At 40.6% G+C, this 21,327-nt stretch overlaps 1 protein-coding gene across 11 annotated transcripts in view; it reads right to left on the bottom strand.

The window, feature by feature from the left end:
• The window catches only part of rgs12b (regulator of G protein signaling 12b), a 43,938-nt gene that overhangs the window by 21,986 nt on the left and 625 nt on the right, over positions 1 to 21,327 (bottom strand). For 9 of the 11 annotated variants that reach the window (XM_086296809.1, XM_086296810.1, XM_086296800.1 and 6 more), the window contains exons 2-5: positions 19,453 to 20,748; positions 19,082 to 19,321; positions 17,857 to 18,831; positions 12,501 to 12,620 (exon numbers count right to left, since the gene is read on the bottom strand). In XM_086296809.1, coding sequence (XP_086152935.1) covers positions 12,501 to 12,620; positions 17,857 to 18,831; positions 19,082 to 19,321; positions 19,453 to 20,514 — 2,397 coding nt within the window. In that variant the 5' untranslated portion in view covers positions 20,515 to 20,748. Of the gene's footprint in view, positions 1 to 12,500; positions 12,621 to 17,856; positions 18,832 to 19,081; positions 19,322 to 19,452; positions 20,749 to 21,079; positions 21,289 to 21,327 lie in introns of those variants that run through there. The other 2 variants (XM_086296801.1, XM_086296802.1) reach the window with 2 other exon arrangements.

The raw sequence follows: 21,327 nt of genomic DNA, 5'->3' as shown, positions 1-21,327 counted from the left end.
TGCAGACATGTTCTCACAGCTGGCAGTTGATGTGCTAAATTAAGCAAACTTCACAAGAAGTGAGACTTCTGACTCAGCTCACCATTCCACTGTCTTACAGCTGTTATCTCTCACTTTCTTGAAAAAACACAAGACCAAAAGAGCCTACAAAAAGCAGATCTTTTCCGACATTTTTCACAGTCTCTGGCTTTGTTTCTACTTCTCTTTCTGTCTGCCTCCTGCTCTGGCTCAAAAGACATCTGGCTTTGAGAGGAAGAGAAGCAGCCGCCTCAAATTTTTGTTAGTCTGTCTTACTTTATCTCTATGCAAACGTACCACCACCAAACCATTTCTTTTTGAAAATAACAGACAGAATGACTTGTTCATTTTAACTTGTACCCTGTTCCTTTCCCAGGAGTCTTTCCTTATTCTGTCTTCATTCATATCCTGTCCCTTTGTTTTTCCTCAGCTGAAGGTAATAGATTCCTTTCCTCACCGTGTACCTTGCTCATGGTAACGGTCCCATTTTCCGTTTATCTCTCCCCGTCTCACTTGTAGCGAGCAGAACAACACTTTAATGAAGTGAATGATATTTACACTCTCGGTTTCTTTCTCTACCTTGTTCCATCCCTTTGTAAAGTATACAGAAGACAAATCAAAACCAAGACTTGGTTATTGTTTTTTATTAGTATTATCAAAAATGGTTTTAAACATCAGGTAATGTTTGAATATTTAGTTAAGATGCTTCTATGAGCATTGATCGACAAATGAGTTAATAACAGAATTAAGACTCTCCTTCCACTCCTTTCACTTCCACTCTATTTAAAAAAAACACTGACTAGAAGAGCAGTTCCTCTGTGAATGCCACCTGTAAAGCACTGTGTGTGAACGTGTGGATGCATTACTCACTGTATTGGAGTTCCAGACCCGCTTGAAGGAGAGCCTCTTCCTGAGGCTCATCCTGCTCCCCTCTCAAAGAGGAGGAAACCCAGTGACTGTTTAATCTACATAACTGAACCACAAAAACACAATCACTCATGTGCACTGACGGAGTTTCTTCAGGACCTATCTAGGACTTGAAATCTTTGCAGACAGCTAACTTGGATGGAGCCATAACTCAGCAAGTCTATCGCACACTCACACCTTAGAATTAGCTTCAACTGCCTGTTAAAGTCGTATTAAGACACTGTTAACGTCCTTTTCCTCTCTTACAGCACTCTATAGCTCTCCCTCTTTTTCCCACACGCTGAGCTGACAGACTGACTAGGAAGTTCCATTCTCTCGCAAACACACGCACACACTGACACACACTCACACGGCTCAGTTTCCATAGTGACACGCCCCCATCAGGCAGCAGTTACTGAGAAGGGGAGGGAACAAAGGTCAGTCTGCCAATCATGTTGCAGCAAGGCCATTACCTCTCCACGCTTCTCCTGTTCCTCCCTGTTCAAATCAAAAACAGGCGCAGGTATGAGAAAATTCAACTTCTCGTCTGGTCACAAGTATCATGAGAAGGACAGAAGACTTTCATCTCGAGCAGCTGCTTCAAAAAGAGATGATTGGAAGTTCTGCAGGTCTGCTAAAAGGTCAAGTGAAAGCAAAGCACTTCACAAGACAGAGTGGCCTACTTCTGCGCACAAACACACACGCACACATAAACAAAGACTGCAATTGAACTTGTGCACATGGCCTTAGGCCTACCTCACTCCCCCTAATTTCCTGTTTTGTCAGAAAGAAAGAGCGTCTCTTAAACCTTTCCTACACATCAACATGATCTTTTTTTGGTATCACTGTCTTGATTGACTAACTGACTGATGACTCATTTCTATACTCAAACAACACATCCACTGAATGACTGTGTCATTTTAATTTGCTTGGAGTCCAGCAGACAGTAGCTGGCTCTGTGTTACACTGTGCTAGCAGTGTTTGTGCGGTGTGTTTATGTCACACGCATTGTGCAACCCATTTTCTTTTCTTCATTAAACAAAAGAGCTGAATATGAGAATACAAATGTTACCTGTGTAGTGTGCAGTGGATTCACAGCAAAGGAAAAAGTTAATGAGACAAGCACCTTTACCTAATGATTGATTTGTAGTGCTACATTAAATCTGCAGCATAGACTAGGGATTAAGTCTGTACCCTACACTGTAGCCTGACATCCAAGCACAAGTAATGGCAATGCAGACTGCAACAACTATGTTGTTTGGTAGTAATAAGCCATGTAAACACAGTATATTGACTTGCACAAGGATAATACCTCTGTCATACAATTGAATTGTGTCTAGCTTGCTCATTAGGTTAATAAAATCTTCATAGCTCTGACTACGTACATACACTCGGTTATAGTTTGGAAGTCTTCTATCCTCTCTGCGTTTCAGTAAAAGTAATTGTTCAAGATTTACTAGCTCCAAGTCCAACAGTTCTGATTAATGCAGGCACAAAAGCGCAAAAGTATAAATGCAAACAACAACATCGTCCATTACATATCAACGCACTACTATAAATTACACTTAAACCAAACATTTCCAATATCACCAGCTATGGACTAAGAGTCACAAAGGCAATGACAAGATCAAGATTCTTTTAATCTTGATTATTTAAAGTAAACATAGACAAACAGTCAAAAATGAATGCAAATAATAGTTTGCACTTACAAAACAAACTAAAATAAAATGAACACACAGAAAATATAGTTGGACTTTTGGTAAATTTCCTCAATACTGTCGAAAAACACCTTTATGTAGTATTATGATTTTTCTCATATTTTACCCTTAAACAAATAATCACCATATTACAGTAAAATAAACTAAAAGTACCACTAAAAGTAACATAAACCAAAATGAAACAAGCAATAAAAACTGCCAAACTTTAACAACTGTGGTCTGAACACAATTCTCCCAATACTGCACAGAGTTCACATGTTAAAACTGTTTATTTTTTAATGACAGTTCATTAACATCTGGTTTATGAGTTCTACATTTCTTCTTTACAACTATGGACTGGGTTTTAATGTTACGGAGAATCCAAATATCCTTCAAACAGTTTTTTGTTTTTTTTTAAAGCCTTGTCATTATTTAATATTTGTTTTGGGTTTTTGTACTTTTATCTCAGGCTCTAAAATGTGACACCTCTCAAAAAAGCACCAAAAAGCTTGGCTTCACCCTTAAAAATAGTAAGACGACCAGTAAACAGTAGAAGCTATGTTGGGCCCTATGCCCATTACATTTCCTTCAACTTTCTATGGAAAAAAAATTTTTTTCAATGACTACTGGCCCATAACAGGACATTTTTCTCCTTTCTTTTCTACGCCACAAGCACCATTTGAGGCCATAGAGCGCAAAATGTTGTGCCATATTGTTAATGTTAACCTTACACGTCCCTGTATCATAGCAACATCAGAGATGGCTCCAGCACTCAGCGCCCCCACGACCACTCTACACACATTGACAGAGAAAGGCTGAAGGTGCTGCCAAGCACTAATTACCAGAGTTTTTAGTGCTAAAGGAGACTGCCCAGATGAAGTCTAATTTTTAAAAACGTTCAAGTTTCTCTGGTTCAGCTGATTTTATTAAATGCACCACAAACGCTAGTAAAGCCAGACTGATTAAATCCTAGCTGTGCCATTTGGGAAACACCTATCTGGTCAGCCACACATCTTTGACAACAGGGAAGAACCATGAGTAATGATAAGAAACCTGTGCTCAAACAAATCTCTTAACACAAGGGAAGAGATAGGTGGCAGGGCGCCACACAGGAAGAGAGGGATATGACAAAGTTTAGGTTGGCTAAATCCGCATCCTGGTGATAAAAGGAGAAAGAAAAAAAGAGCAGAGGCTGAGAGAACAAAAGAACAAGGAAGACGTTAGACAAAGAAATGTCGCATCTCTCACTCCTCTCTTCATCCTAATTCCTATGGTCGAGCAAGCAGCATTTTTCCTTTGTGTGTTCTCCTCCCTAGATAGACCCATGCTTATCCAACACAGAAGCATGTGAAAAGTCCTTATTAAGCACACATTTTTGCACTTCTAGAGTAAAACAAAGCTTCTTACACTGTCTTCGTTTAGAAACATTTACATTATTGAAATATATAACTAATAGGGTATTATTTAAATGTGTAAACAAGTACATTTGAAGACACGCTGCAATCCATTACTTCCAAGTCTATGTTCCATCACCAGGTTTAACTGTCTCACTGACCTCTTTCAGTCTTTATAGATGCAGTATAGTGAAATACTGCTGTAAAATACTTCAAGCCTACAAATCTTACATCCAGAAATCCAGAAAGTAACTGGCATGTAAATTCAATGTTGCTGAATGTTTGGGGAAAAAGGCTCATTGGGGTGATAACGAACAGCAAACAGGAATTCAGTTGCAATCAGAATCAATCAGCTCAGTTACAAACCATCTTTATTAAAGAGAACACATTTTATTTCCTGCTAAGAAGGGTTTAGTTTGGCATCTATCCATTTGTTGCCCTTTATTGCAGACAATAACCCAACATTGCCCCCTGCTGTTGCCACTTAGGTAAGACAGAATTCATACTCAGTGTCAATCTCAGATCAATCAAAGTATGGAAGCGAATCAGCTAATAATGAATAGTGACTGCCAGGATTATAAGATACAGTGGAAATAAATGAGGTTAAAATCTATTTAAAGGTAGAAACGTAAAAAAATATCTGCTTTATGAGACAGCTGTGCAGTATTTGTACTTGACGCACCATTAACTGTGCATCTGTTCCTTTTGCAAACTGCCTAATGTTTCCTTTGAAAGCTCACTCTTGAAACTGGTGACTTTTAGATCTTTTTTTAAGATGACACATTTTTTCAGTTTGGTATTTGAATTACAACGACTCATGTTGCTGTCATTAAAACTGCAAATATAGGTAGTGGTAAACTGTGATTCCACTGACTGAAACACTTGTTTAACAGAGATAAAAAGTACAGGTTCAAACACTGTTTTCCTATCATTTTATCTGCATTTTTTGACAATTTAAGTTAACAAAACACAATCTATCGACTGACTTATCACATGACACAGTTTGACTGTGCTGATGTGGTAAACTGTATCTGGCACTTGTTGAAGATAAAAAAGAAACACTTGTGTTTATTTGAAAGTGGAGCTGCGTCTAACATGACTGCTGGCCTCCTGCGGTGTTTCATGTACAGGAGCAGTGTTGATCTTGTCTCATTGTCTCGTCATCTGATTTTCCTTCCCTAACACACTCTGCTCTCAGGGGATATCACGAGGAACAACACACACAAACAGTCACTTTGAGAGTACACACAGACACACACAGAAAAATGTGTGTGCAGGTTCTTATCTCTGGGTGTTCTTTTTCACTTTTTTAAGATATGAATGAGTTTTTTTATGCCTGAATGTGTGTGTCTGTGCTGTGTGTGCCGGGTCAGAGGCCTGGCAGGCTGCTCTTTTCTCACAACTGTGTTTAGTGAAATTATGCTCTGTGCTGCCTTCCACCACAGTGTCAAAACTCCCTGACAAAAAACTTAATATGTGTACACACACTCATACACAACCACCGACCTGTTAGGGCAGCGGTCCCCAACCTTTTTTGCGCCACAGACCGGTTTATGCCCGACAATATTTTCACGGACCGGCCTTTAAGGTGTCGCGGATAAATACAACAAAATAAAACTAGTACCGGTACCGAAAAAAAGAAGATTTATTCATAACACACATGAAAAGACCCAGGAAAACCAAGTTAACGATAAAAACGATAACAAAATAACGCTGAAAACCGATAGAAACCCTGAAAACTATACAATTCACACCTGAGCCTCAACTCTCGCGGCCCGGTACCAAACGACTCACGGACCGGTACCGGTCCGAGGCCCGGGGGTTGGGGACCGCTGTGTTAGGGTACATAAATACAGAATCACTGACAACATAACTGACCCACTACCTTTATACTTTGCATAAGAGGTGGTTTTTGCATTGTCTTTTTGCAACACAGTGGACATTTCTTAGAAAACGGCTTTAAAAAACCAATTTGATGAATGGATTCAGAGGACTCGAGAAAAGAATCAACAGGTTTTCTTTTATTTCAACAGAGCCAAAAGGAGCCTGCTGATTGGGTTGTGCATGATCACATGATCTGTCATTCCAGAGAGAGCCTTCACAACTAAACTCTGAGTGCATTAAATTCATTTTAACTTAAATAAATATGTTTTGGATGCCGATAGTGCCTAGAGGCCAACAGCAAAATAGAGAAGTGTCAGTAAACAGGAAGTTTGGCAAGGCCTTTCATAGCAATTACCAAAGAAAGATATGATTTTATGACTCAAACTCACACAAACATCCATTTTTATTTTCAACTGAACTTTAAGCATCTGTTCCAGCAATACTGTTCTGAAAAAGTCAAGATTGTGTAACAAAGCTATGATGCTACAAATGACAGAAGCCAGAGAGCCGTTACTGGGATTAAATATTTAGGATGCATCTCGCACACACTTGCATAGATTCCTTAACAAACGCACGCAGCTCGTTTACTCACAGGATCAACTGCCGTTTCAGAATCCGCGCTTGAAGTTTGCTGCTCCATGAAGGAAGAGACAAGTAATCCTCAGCACTGCATGTGAGAGCTCCCCTCCGTGCACATCGTCATCAGCTGTTGAATGTGCGTGTCTGCGCAGAACAAGTGGCAAAGCCCGATGGCTTTGAAATGTCCAAAACGCTACAGAATGTCGCCGTCGCTAGATATGGTTCTCTCTCTTATCCCCCCTCCTCCTCTTCTTCCCTCTCTATAGTCTCCTTTGCCCTGCCTCAATGCTCTCCCCCTCCTCTGTCTCTGCTTTTGCACCCACCCTTGTATAATTTCTATTCCACCCACACTGCTGTGGGCAGAGAGGCACGCACAAACACACACTTGAGACAAGTGCGTAGGCAAGGCTGCGGAGGGAGACCCCTTGCCATTAAGGAACACACCCACACATAAAATCAGGGTTGGGATGAATGTGTTACAACACATTGTGCTCTTCTGTCAACTGTTTAGTATGCCCCACGCTTGTCTGGGGCGTGGAGAGTAAACTGACATTCACGATGGCGGAGGGGAGGGCAACAAAAAGCAAAATAGGGAGGAACACACTCAGTGTTTTGCAGCAATATTTCCATTCAGCTGACAGCTATGACTGGTGTCTGTTGCCATGATTAGGTTGTTTATGACAGTTGAAAAGTAACTGCATTCCTCAACGTGCCTTGACATACAGTGAATGTACTTGCCCTATTACCCCACACTCATCTCTGCTGGTTTTCCTCCACTTGGCCCAGGGGTGAAGACTGAGAATAAAGCAACACCTCGCTCACACTGATCACTGATAAAAAAGTCAAATGCATTCAGATTCAGTCTACTGCAGAACAGGATGTTTTCTCATTTAAAATCTATACATAAAGTGTTCTGTCAAAAACACATTCTGGTGCAATTTGAATAGAAAGATAGAGTTAGATTTTTGGACAACTACATGAAGTTCATTTTACAGTTCAGAGCTTTTATGTTTGGAAACTCCACCTGTACTCGACCAGCATTACACATAAAGTACACCAACTTCATGTGTTAGTACAGGAGACGAGGCATGTGGCCCTTTTACTGATACAAATTTGGGATGGGTAACTGATTCTTTAGACTTACTTAAACGTGTGTAGTGTCAATAGCAACCTTGTAACTAACTGATCATCAGAAACTGTGACCACCTGTATAAAAGCAGAGATTTTGATAGTCTAGGGCATTCAAATGTGTGTTAACACAATACCACAGTCACCTAACACCTGTAACACCTAAAGCTTGGCCAACAAACAGCAAAATAACCTCCAACACATCAGCAAATCTATAACAGAATGGATGAAAATTAAGAACCAAGGTGCTGCAGTTGCCCATTTAAAGTCCAGACCTCAACCTCACTGAAATGCTTGGATGACCCTTTAAAAAAAGCTGTGCATAAACAAATGCCTGCAACCTGAAAGAAATGAAGCACTTATAAAGGAGAGTGGGCCAAAATTCTCACACACTGATGTGAAAGTCTGATACAAACATACAGAATACAATTACTTCAAGTTATTGCCACTAAAGGTGGCTTTACATGCCACTGGGTGCATTTTACAGAGGATAGTATTGAGTCCTTTGACCGCTATTTTTTCATAACAAGCATTTTTTGTGGCTCTATACAGATTTTTCCCAAAACGGCTCTTTTGATAAACATTAGTAGTAAACATTAGTAAATGCTGCTGTCAACCCCTGAAGCCTCTGAAAACAGCTGTATAATATACTCTGTAGGGATAAAGGAAGCTTTCCAAAATGTGATACATTAACCCTAATCATGTCACCAAGGGTGAGTCTTGTTTCAACAGATAACCTGCATTACAAGCAGGGCGTGGAGTTTGAAAGTAGTGGGAAAGAAAAACCCGGAGAAGGTCTAATGAAAAATGGTAGTTGCGTTTTTTTACATTCCAGTATAAAATTGTTAAACAAATAGAGGTCACTTCTTATTCCTAGCTTTGATTAATTTTGATGTTTTTATGAAGCATTTTATAATTTTGTGTTCATCAGCCAGATGTTATAGACACAAAAACAACATCTAAAAGGATGATAAATTAAAGTAACTAACATGTTTGGTCATAAAAGGCATTTCAAGTCTAGACCAATAATAAATGTTAATACATTTTGAGCACTGAGTCTTTGCTACGACAAGTAAATCACGCTCTATGTAAGCTAAGATTTTAATTCATCTATGTCATAGTTAAGCACAAGGATTAAACCAAAAGCAAGACTTGATGATGCCTTATCCTTATAAAGATAAAGTTAATATGTGGCTTTATTCTAACTATGCTTAATAATAAATTTAATAGCAATAGCACTTTCTTCTGCTTCATTGGTGATCATTTGCTGAAACAAATATAGATAATGCTAATGTCTTAAATGTAATAGAACACTAAAAAAGACAAAAACCACATACATTAAACTGAAATAGCCATCTGTCAAGAAATGTCCATCTATTAAATGCCCAGTGTTCAGAATTGCATATAGGATATAAATAAAGTTTTAAAAGAAACACTGTAGTTTCCTCTGTAAAACTGCATTCTAACTTCAGTTAGAGTTATATTGAGATTTCAGGAGACTTGCATGCATTCTACTTAAATGACCAAGTCTACAAATTAAATAAACAATTGTAAGTAATGCAGAAAAATGCTGACAAAACAAATAGAAGACATTTCAATATTTTGCTATGTACACTTGATGATATATACTTGTCATTTGAAATACCCAAATTTTACAATACCTTTATAATATGCATTAAAAACTGGCCTGAGCTAACAGATAATAAAGCTCTTCATTTTATTTTATTAGGAAGCATCAAAATGATTTAATATTACAGCACCAGTTACTTCTTAGATTTAATAACACTCCCTGTTTTTGTGCCACTGGGATTTTGCTGGACCTGTCTTCAAGCTCAACACTGCACAGTGGAGAAAAATCTCACCTTCTTCCAACTATAGTTTTCTTTCAGCTCATTGTGCAAACAGCCACAAACGGCCCATTGTGAGAATTGCTTGGTGTTTGTGCATTTATTCTGAAACATTTCTTGTGACCGTTGTTAACTAAGTTCAATCGAGTACACTGCAGATTTCAAACCTCCAGGACCAGTTAAAAATGATGTGTTTGCTTTGAAATGGTTGACTCAGTTAGAGTTAGGTAGCTCTTTTTTTCTTGGTTGGTGATGGTCTCTAAAATAGCTCTCTGTGGTTTTAAACATTAGTATTCTGAAACAAAGGTCTGTGTGTACTATTCAACACGTTCTTTAGCGTCTGTATGTGTGTGAGCGTATCTGTATATGTCTAAGAAGACAAAGAAGTTAAATGCCTAACTAAAGTCCCACTAGGAGCCTGACACACTGAAGTCTGCGTAATAGTTAGGCTCTAGAATCAGATCTGTCACAAGACAAGAAGGGAACTAAGAGGCAGACTGCAGGTTTCCACCAATAGCAGTTCTCCCAATGTTAAAGAAGGTGATCCGGAGCTGCACCAAAACTGTTCGTCTTTCATCCACCTCTCTGCCAAGCTTAATCACATTCTTTACTGGCAGACAAACAAATGGACAAATGACACTAGTAAAATCATATTTCTCCCCCTGACAGATGAATACGAAACGAGCCTCAAACTCTGTCTTTTATTTCTGCTAAACGAGCCACAAACGCGCCTGCTCACACAGTCTGAAAGCAGCTCGAGCAGCACATCTAACAAGATCTCTGATAGTTGTGTGTGTGTGTGTGTGTGTGTGTGTGTGTGTGTGTGTGTGTGTGTGTGTGTGTGTGTGTGTGTGTGTAAATATGCTTGTGTGTCACCGATTTAAAGCTGGCATTTGTTTGTGTATTTTCATGCACAGCTCTTCCTGCATGTGTGTATATACACTGTGCATTTGTGTGTGCATTTGTATGTGTGTGTGCTTTTGTGTTGAGGCCGCACTAACGAGGGGAATGTCAGCTTGTTGCTCATCAGAGCTCGTTAGAAGTGCAGGCTAACACTTAGAACCCCATTACCCCCCACCATCGTCACCACACAAACACACACATACACACACACACTCCAATCTCTCTCTCTCCTTCCCCCTCGACACAACACAAAGCCCTCTCTGTTTGTGGACATTACTGCATGTGCAGCGAGTGAAAAAGGCCTAACGACCGGAAGAAAAAGGTGGAATAGAGAGAGTGGGAGGATGAAGGGGTGAAGAAGAAAAAGAAGAAAAAGAAGAAGAGAGGAGCCCTGCCATTGGAAGCTCTGGCAATGGGACATCTACCCCTGTGAAGCTCATACAACAGTTGCCAACTCAAGTAGCAGAAATTCTACACTGCTTCCAATATCATCCTTGATTGTGTATGGTTTTTACATCGTAATCTGCTCTCAAGAGCCTGTAGGTGACGTTTGGACTTTCCATTTCGAATGCAAATTAAATATAGTTTGAAATGAACCTGAATAATAAAAGTGTGAAGTTAATTTGAAGGCTCCAAGTGTCTACTAATAGACTTTCGCTTTGAGGAATTCGATTCATTCAAAAGATTTTTCTCATTAAAAAAAAAAGAAAAAAAAAAAGAAAAAAACCACACACACACAGCAGCTTTAATTTAGCTAAATAATGGTCTCACTGTTTAAAATACAAGTCCTCCACCTTAACTGCAGGCCCGGGACCTCTGCGGTATTTAACTCCCAGTCGTTTTCCCTCTTTCTCCCATGCTTCCTGTTGCCATCTACTGTGCTGTCCAATAAAGGGAAAAATGCCAAAAATGTCTGTTTAAAAAAAAACTATCACCACTGATGCAACAGTGTGGGATTTGCTTATCTGCTCCCACGGTACCCCAGTCACCACTAAACGGCGGAAACATTAAGCTGTCCTCTGATCTCTATCTTAGAGCCAAAGCTACTGTTAAGAATTTTGGTGGAGGCAGCAGGACTCTACCGTGGTCTTGGCAACCTTCACGCAGACACACGTAGAGACAAGTCATGATGACAGCAACACTCTTTTACACTGTTATCACCAGGACAGTTTTATGATTCGCTTCCAGAAATGGAATTTCATAATAAAATCCCACCTTAAGTTATACGAACACAACCTAATACAAGTAATAATAAGTCTTTGTATCTTTCCCATCTAAGTCCAAAAATAGCAATTGCTGATTTTCTCTGTATTAAATCCTGTAAATAGGGATATTGTTGGGCAAAACTCATGGCTTTCAAATGACTGGATACTAGGTCATTTCTTGAAGCTAAAAGAAGCGCAAAAGGCTAATTCTTGCAACAGTGTAGCAGTGCTGTTATTTTCGCAGTTTATATTTAAGAAAACAAACAAAAGAAAATCATTAACTTGTCCCTATGACAGAACAGAAGCTTGATTTCTTTTTCTTGGAGAAATGTAAAGAGATCTTCTTCTGTTGCTTACTGGCCATCAGAGCTTTCAGAATCAACAATTTAAAAAAAAGCATATACAATCAGAATTTGATGGGGTCTAAGTGTCCTTACTTACACTCCTTGTGAACTTGGTGAAGCTCTGGAAACTTTTAGGTGGTAAAAAGCTAGAGATTGCTGGTGTGTGTGTTATTTTGACTATAGATCCCTCTAACTTTTTTATGTAATGTAATGGAACCAGGCTCTTATTTTCTCTTAGGGAGGGGAACAAATTAATGTTTCTGCTTTATGTTTATTTGAAATATACCGATGCATCTTTGTGGTGTTACATTTTTAAAATTAATAAAAACAAGTGAGTACAAAAGATGGCTCTGTTCTTTACTGTCTATGTTGCCATGGTGATATGAGAAGATGTATCAGCTTGATGCATCATGTGAGCATGTATGGAGTGCATGAGCTACTCTTACTAGAGACAGAGGCAACACCTGAGCCTCAAACATGACAGTAACACAGTAGCCAGTCTGACCTTAAATATTGCAGTAATGTGCATTACTTGTTGGTACACTTGTGTTGGAAAAGGTCCACGCATATAGATTGTGTGTTGTATATATGCTACCTCAAGATCATCCAGGGAGCGGGCCAAGCTGAGACGTTTGGAGCGTCCAAAGGAGCGCCTAGCTGAGGAGCGCTGCTGGAGAGGTGGGAATCCCATGGTCAAACCTCGGAAACGACCGCCCTGGATAGAAAAGAAACACACCATCAGTTTACATTCATATTGTAGACATTTTATTAACTAAAAAAATCTTTGTAAGCATGTCCATCTGTTCTTGCCCCATCTCAACAACTGTTTATTAGATCTACTTAAAACTTGGCTGGTCTATTGCTGGCACTCAAGAGTAATTGCAGTGCAAAATACGAGTTTATTTGGATGACTGATTCTCATATTTTTGACAAAAGCTGCTCTTTGTTTTACTCTTTCGCCATCAGTAACCGCTGCCTGCTCCACTCTGTGCGTAGGACGAGCTTACGGTGGAGATGTTAAGGGTTAGCGCTAATCCTAACAACAACCAAGGCCTAACTTTATTTAAATATTCTATTCTGCTTCCTGGTTTATTTAACGTTTAGATTTGCTTCGTGCATTCTTACTGTACTTGCTTTAGCTCTCAGTTCCTAGCAGCTTTAGAGTTTCAGTGTTCCATCACCCTGTGTCCTTTGTATTTAAGTTCATGTGTCTGTATTCCCCATTTAGGTTTTGCACTTCCTGCTTTATTTCCTGCGTTAGTTGTTCCTTGTGCTTTGCTTTTAGATTGCATCTTTGTCTCATCTCTTGTGATTCAGTTAAACCATTTCTCGTTCTCCCAGCTGTCTGCACTTCCCCTAATCGCCCTTATGTGTATATGTAGTTGCTGTATTCCCTTTGTCAGAGTGTTTCTTTATAGTTTATAGTGTTCCTCTTTTGGACTTTTGTTTGCCTTTTGGATTACTGCTAACATGCTTATAATAAACAGCTCACTTTAAGTTTATCATTGCCTACCTCCACATATTTGCACTTGGGTCCTCTACACGACAATCAGTCTGCATTTCCTTTAGAGTATGAGAGCACCAGTGGCTAAAGCAGCACGCACACATAGACTGGCTTTCTTCACAGCCTCATTGTGAACTGGCACAATCACAAGCACACGTACACATTCAAGGAAACTATCTTCATATTTGTCATCTGTAAACTATTCAGCAAAAGTCCTGAATCACCTCTTTTTTCTTTATATTTTGTTTCAGAGGAGCCAGACTTTCTGGTATTTGGTCTAGTCAAGGGCTTATATGCATATGAAAATAAAGTGTCTGTGTCTTCCACCACATTCTGCAACCACTTCACATTCACTGTCGAGTTTCTGGAGCTCTATTGATGTAAATGAACGCCATTCTTCAGAAAAAGATGCTCCCTCAACTCTTTTTATGTTTTGTTTTTTGTTACATCTTCCAGTGGGTTGAAATTTGGTGACTACAAAGATTAAATCATGATTTACTATTTTTTAACTCAAACTATTAAGTAACCCCTCACATTTTTGGGGGGGATGAGGGCAATCTCATCCTGCAAGAGACCATCCCATTAAGATTAACAAGCAGTTTCATTGTAGGGTAAAGGTGATCAAGCGGAACAACCTTGTATCACTGTGCAGTGACCCTTTCCTTTGAAAAGAACATGTGGACACTAACTAGGCCAACAAAATACCTCTTATAGAATAACAGAGCTCATATAGTGACTAACCATTCAGGTTTTTACCCTAACACGACACACAAATAATGGTGAAATATTAGCACTAGTGTCCTATTCTTATTCATGAGAAATTTCACCACAGTTGATAGATGGCAAATATACTTTGTAGGTGACTGGAGGACAGTTTAATAAAAAAAAAAAAAAAGATCATCATTATTATTATCACAGATTACTACTGTATGTAATCATTATCATCTGTTAGTTAACCAACTATGATATGTATTCTGTCAAAGATAAAAGGGAAAGAATGTCAGTTTATCTACAGTTTACATCAAATCTTCCGAATGATATAATAATATTAGATTTCCTTTGTTTTTTGGCTGAACTTTAATTGGGTTAATCAGAAAATTTCACTGAAATTCCTTCCATGATGTGACCTGAGGCATAAGTGGGCAGGCTGCATACCACATGGGCACTAACGGCCTAAGCACCAAATCTCCAGGTCAGATTGCAGCTAGTTGGCCTACTCATTGCATCTCAGTCTTCTACATTTTCTTTCTATATTTCCTGACTCTTACTATCTTTAACAATATAAACTTTAAAATAAAATGTAAAAAAAATATGCAGCACTCTAGATTTCATTCATCCAGTAAAAATATATCTGTGATTTCAGCTCTGTTGTTCCAGCCGTCATAACGGACTAAACCTTCCTAAGGAGGTCAGCACTACTAATGATAACTATAAAAGGGCACAAAACATTTGTATTACCAACATACACCATATTCTAAACTGCCATATTACATACAGTAATAAAAAGTGGGTTTTTTGGCTCCCTAAATCGGCACTCAGTCATTGAACGTTTAAGAAACCCAACCGTGTCTGCACATGCACAGGTTGCTGTTTTTGAACTAAATGTTAAATTCCACATGTTACACGGAGGCGTGTGCAATCCTGTGATTTTGCATGCAATACCAGAGAGCACGTGAGTCAAATGCACAGCCACAGAGGTAATACAGAGACACGCAGGTACACACAAACAGTACTAGCAGAACTCCTCTTGAGCAGCATGATGTGCTTTTGCAGTTTACTGTAGCATATTTCACTGACATCCCTACTAAGTGTAGTTCCATGTAGTATTTATTATACCAAGGATACTTAAAATTGTATAGTGTTCATAGGAACACTACATTGGAAACCCACCAATTAGTGGAATAAAGTTAAAACAGCCAAGCTGTTGCACTATGCCATAAACTGCCGCCTAAAAATAACCACATCAGGGTCGTGAACATTTATTATCCAAAGCCATTAGACAATAACGTAACCACTCTGAGTGCTGTTAAAGAGGAGAGGAAATTAGTGCTGTTTTGCCTTCACAAGTGTACAATTAACCTTTTAACAACTGTTGCTCTTTAATCCTTTGAGAACAACAATATTCTGCCTTCTTTCTCTTCTCTTACAAATTGCATCCGTCTACTTTTCTAGTATTATAAGAGGACGCACACAATCAGTGGCCCTGTGTTGATTAATGAGTAATTAGCCAGTGCTGACAGGCTTCAAATGCAGGTAGAATCTGACTGGCTGCTTAGGAGCAGGTCTCCTCTGCATTTCATCATGCGATGACCAGTGGTGTTGCCTGGATACTGAGTCACTTCTGCATTTGTGTGTGTGCGCGCATGTGTGTCAGACAATGCAGATTTGAACACTTAATGGCATATGCAGACACAATCATTCTCACAGGACCTCTGTATAACCAGTGAGATTAATCCAAGTTTCACTTGTAACTGCAAGAGAGCTTAAAGCCAACAAAAAGGGGGATTTTTGGAGAAGCTGAGATTTAGGTTGAAAGGGAAATGATAAAGTGTCGATCTGACTCACTGGTGCTGTGGTTGTTTTGGGCGTGGTTGCGCCAGAGCCTTTCCAGAGAGAAGAGAATGTGAAACGACTAAATTTTAGTGGAAAATCCACAGCCTTTATCTGCGTAGCTGATCTTGACGCCCTCTCCCTCATACGCACACTCATAAACAAACAGATGCGCTTCATGTTTACAACAGCACTGCTATCAACATAAAAATAACAAAAGCAAAACCAGACACATGTCCTGTAAAAACAATAACAATGTGAACAAGTATAATTTGAGCTTAAAATAAAAACCTAAAACATCCCAAAATATAGATTGTTTTGTTTATGAATTATAGTAAACAGCAAACTGACTGATATTTTTCAGTCCTTTTCTACCTTAACAAACAGCTCGCTTTTCATTTAAGCTCTAATTCGTGTACACTCACTAGGTCACATTTATCAATATTCAACTGTTTGTTTTTAAATCTAACAATCCAACACAAACTTATTGTAGTAGTATTTTCTGTTACTGAGTCAATCATAATCATAGATGAACAGATTTTTATCAAAAAGTCGTGAAAGACTTTAAAAAGAACTGATTTTTCTTTTCTTTTTTTTCGATTTTAGCTGAAATAAGTCTGCAGAGGTTTAGTTAGTGAAACAGTGCCACCATGTGTCAAATATTAAGAGTCAATTAATGTTAACGCCTTACTATGTTACATGCAATAGTTAACAAGAAAAATGAAAACAACAACAGTCTTACACAACTGTATCTGTTTTGTTTTTTGTTTGTTTTTTTGGCTTACCATAATCACCACAGTATCCAAAACTCTGCTTCTCCAGTCCGAGGACATGGTTCATATCCACCTTCCTGCCTCTGTCTTAAACACTTACTCTGGTTGTCCCTTAGAGTCCCTGGGACACTGTTTTCTAAGATATCTGTTGGAGGAAGTCCCAGCCTCCTTTAGTATCAAAACAACTATCTTCTGTACGTTAATATAATAATACGCAACATGTAGATGTAGGCAGGCATAAGTGGCTGTTTTCTATATTCGTGCATGAGCATTTCTGTTCACAAGCTGATTAATACTTATGGAATCTAGTCAGGCTGGATATGCAGTATTGTACCTTTTCCTCTTTGCATTTCCTTGTCATTTTCTGAAAACAATGATCAGCCCATCTACTATATATATATATATATATATATATATATATATATATATATATACCAACCATAAAAACAGGAAGTGTATTGTCATACAACAATGCAACCAAGCTATTTTTAAAATTATGCCAAATAGATAAGAGGATACTACACAATTACTTCACTAAACCTTAAACCTGCTCTGCTGTTATGCTGTTAATGCCATTACAGTGGAAAACAGGTGGTTTTCAGGTGAAGGCAGCTATCTGGCTAATGCATAATAAATGATCTGATACTGGAGCAGTGAGGGATAAATAACATATCAATCCACTTGCACTAAGTCTAGGGATAGAGCCAGCTGGGTGCTGTAATTATCCAGTGACTTTCAAAACAAGTTAAAAGTTTTGTATCAAAGTGAAATGATACTTTGATCACAGAAGGAGTGAAATTCTAGGCCTTGAGAAAACGATGCCCACGTGGATTTATAGCCTCAATAAACTGTCGTTTTGAACAGACTCTACACAGAATAAATTTCAACAACAGAGATGTGCGATGGGGGATGCCAGCTGCATACTGGGCTTCTCATCTCGCGGTCAGTTTTAACACAACTCTCCCAAAACCTACAAACTGACACTACACAGCACTTCAGGGAATATCAAAAAGTTATATGACGGATTTGGTTATGTAAATAAAATGAATAAAGTTACACAAAATAACTCTGTTTATCCAGAATTTTACTAAATGTAATACTTTTAAAACTTTCTTAAAACATACCTTTTTCTCTCCCTCCTTGACATTCCCTCCTCGTTTCTTCTCTTTTTCACTTCTCTCGGCTCCTGTCCGCTCCCTGTCTCCTGTACCAAATAACTTCTTAGCCCACTCATCTTTCTGAACAGCCAGCCGGTGGGTGTGGGGATGTGACAGAGGTGGAGGCTGGCTCCCTCCAGGTGGTGGCAGGTGGTCTCCAGGCACCAGCGGGGCGCGATAGCGGTCGGCTGGGATCTTATTCATCGGTGGGGGCAGGGTGCTGCAGTTGGCAGATGACCATCCGTCAGTGGATTCTGCGTAGGATTCCTGATCGCTGCTGAGGCCCTGGAGGTGGCTGTGGTGGTGCTGCTGACGCCAGTCTCTCAACACATGGACTGGTAGCCACCTCTGCGGTTCCACCCCTACTGCTCCTCCAGCCCCTCTCCATTCTCCTCCCCCAACAGCTCCTCCCCGCTTCCCTGATGAGTAGTGGTGTGGGTTGACCCCTCGTGAGTGCCTGACAGGGACATCAGGGTGAGATAAGGGGAGAGGGTGAGGAAGATCAGCCAGGTGGGGGTCATTACGATAATGGCCATTTCTCAGCGTTGGAGGAGGTGGATGAGAAGCTGCTGCTCCCAGAGTGGGACTCCAAGCCTGCTGCGATGACGGTGGGCTGTCCCAGTGGCGCGGCCCAGAGACGTGGTTGTGATTTGGAGGACCTCCAAGGTCAACTAAAAGCACTCTGTTGCTCTTTTCCTCTGGTAAAAAGTTGCCAATCCCACTATCACTGTTGCTACTGGTGCTGTGGTTTTGCTGGGCATCGTTGTCTGGGTCATGGAAAGCACGGGCGCGAACCCCTTCGATGTTGTCTCCCATGTCCCGGTAAAGGACAGAAACAAACTGGAGGAGAGGCTGAGAGCTGGGTGGGAATTCCAAGCAGCCACCTGTGTCTGGGTCAGGGGTACACTCAAAGCCAAACCTCCTGGCAACACCCAGATGGACCTGAGGAAGTAACAGTTACTGAGAGTTTGTCCTAATGCAATACAGAAAAAGTAGCTGCTAATAAATCTTTGGCTTACAACCATCGCTTCGACTAGAACAAATTAGGTTCACCAGATTTAAGATATATGAGTAACTTCTTGAGTACTTGATCACTGTGTTGTAATATTACCCATGCCATTAAAAAACAAAACAAAAAAAACAGACATTCTGCAGATATTTCCTTCCCATCAGTTTAAATTGTAACGCTTACTTGGTGGTGACACAGATCTGGGTCCACAATAAACACATGACAAGAAGTCCTTAAACTCCCCTCGTCATCTCGTGCAATGCTGAAGTGCCTATCATCATGGTCGTCTGTAGCTTGCATCGTTACCAGTCCGAAGAATCGCCGGTCATCGGGACAACATGCACTGAAGGCTAGTTTTTCTGCAGGATAGGTGGCCAGGACCTGACCTCTGTCACTGCACAGACGCACACTGTCATGCATAACCTGGTAGGATATAATTAATGCATGTTACCAAACTTGATACCAGGGAAAATATGGTTAACAATAATAACACAATCACATTAAAATTAACACAAGGGGAAAAAAAGAAGAAGAAAAAAAACCTCCACTCGCACCTTCATGAGGACCAATGAATGAATCTTTTGCTCAGCCCGGAGGCGCCTCATGCTCCCTCTGATGGCCTGCAGACTGTCACTTTCTAGATTTGTGCCTGTGGAGGCGAGCTCAATGGAGCCCAGATAGCCAACAATCATTCCCACATTGAGGATACCCTCACTGGGCTCTAGGCCCAAGTCGCCACCATCTCCATCATCAACATCCTGCTCTTCATGGTGTTGAAGGTGGAGATGCCGAAAGTCTGATTCTAGGAAGACCGAATCATCATTCAGAACTTGGGCCATCTCCTCTTCAGAGAGCAGGTTTGGGTTGCTCTGGGAACGTGAGGAATTCCGATATGCTGGGAATTCGGAATCAGACAGCGGACGTGGCTTTGACGAGGACGTACTTACTCCAGGTCTCTCTTTGTCTGAGCTGCTGGAGGAGTGGCTGGAGTTCTCAAAGATCATGTTAAAAATTCCTCCAGACTGCAGCTCTGCCACCACCTTCTCTGCCCGGTTGATGCCCAGCTGCTTAGTGTCCAGTTTGGGTTTGTACCAGCCTCCACGGGCTCCACAGCCTGACCTGCTGTTGTTGTTATTGTTAACACTGTTATCACAGAATCCATCCAACTCATCATCACTGGAGCATGAGTCCAGGTAGGATGCCGCCATTGTGTTGCTGCTATGGTGACGACCGCCGGCAGAGCGTTGGTGGTGTCGCCTGTGACGTTCTCCCTCAGCGATTACTAGTTTCAAAACACCAGAGCAGCGTCCGATCAGTTTGACCACATCTTCGTGTGACGCCTTGGAGACGTTGATGTCATTCACAGAGAGGATGTAGTCCCCGGAGCGCAACCCCACATAGTCAGCAGGGCTTCCTTTCAGGATACAGCTAAGGACACAAGGGCTTTGGCCTGACAGCGTAAAGCCATACCCTGTTCTCCCTCTTGCTACCTCCACAGCCCGTATACAACCCTGCTGAGACTGAGGGAAGTTCAGACCGCTGCCACCGATGGGGCGCCTTTTGCATGACACATCCATTTGCCTGGACATTGTGCCAGGAAATTTTCTCTTGTCCATTTATTCAGTGAGTTTCAATTTACATTTGTCATTGTAGGTCCCTAATCTCTACTAAAGCAAGAACGCAGCGTGCCTCCAACGTCTTCTCGTCAAGCAGCCCTGGCGTCAGATTGCTACGAAAAATGAGCAGCAGTTCAAAATGCAGCAGGTGGGTGAGAACCCAAGCCTCAGCCTTGGCACCACCTTGCTAGGCCTCCCATCCTGGTGTCACCATCTTTTCTCCGGGCAGGTTACCTAAAGTACAAAAGAACAGAACCAAATCAATCATGACCGATTTCTTAACCCTAACATGCTTAACATGTGGGCTTCTACACCAAATGCTCTTGGGCCCATGTAAAGTGTTCTATCAGATCACTGGAAGTTGGGAGGACACAGCCACACCTATAAAGTCACCAGTTCTGTCAGGTCTACAGAGACCCAGCCCAGCACACCTGTGCTGTGCAAAAACTTCACAACTTTCTCCTTTTTTCCCCCAAACAACTTTCGCTTTTGTTTACGTTAAATAAAAGCTCAGTGTGATAAATGTGAGCACATATGTTTTAACTCTTGTTAGAAGGACACTGACATTAGCTGGGACTAGCTGACGCGTTACCGTTAGTTTAGTTAGCTGTGCATGCTAGCAGAGTTATCCCTGCTTGAACAGTGCTGTGAGTTAACACCCCAAACAGCGCGTTTATTACTTTACGCTGAGAAACGCATGCTTCTTCTCAGCTTATGGAGTTACTGTAAGTTTTCTCTTTTTTTTTCTTGCCGTGACTCGCTGTTCAAAAGCGCATCCACCCGTGCTTAAACTGTAGTCCCGCCCCTCGATTT

This window comes from Aulonocara sp. 'chitande type north' Nkhata Bay, linkage group LG6 (genome assembly GCF_057382095.1).
Source record: "Aulonocara sp. 'chitande type north' Nkhata Bay isolate Kocher_YH1m ecotype deep benthic linkage group LG6, A_spYH_male_GT1.1, whole genome shotgun sequence".
NCBI classification, from domain to species: domain Eukaryota; kingdom Metazoa; phylum Chordata; class Actinopteri; order Cichliformes; family Cichlidae; genus Aulonocara; species Aulonocara sp. 'chitande type north' Nkhata Bay.
The sequence above is the reverse complement of the archived record's forward strand: the minus strand, read 5'-3'. Positions and strand labels throughout refer to the sequence as shown.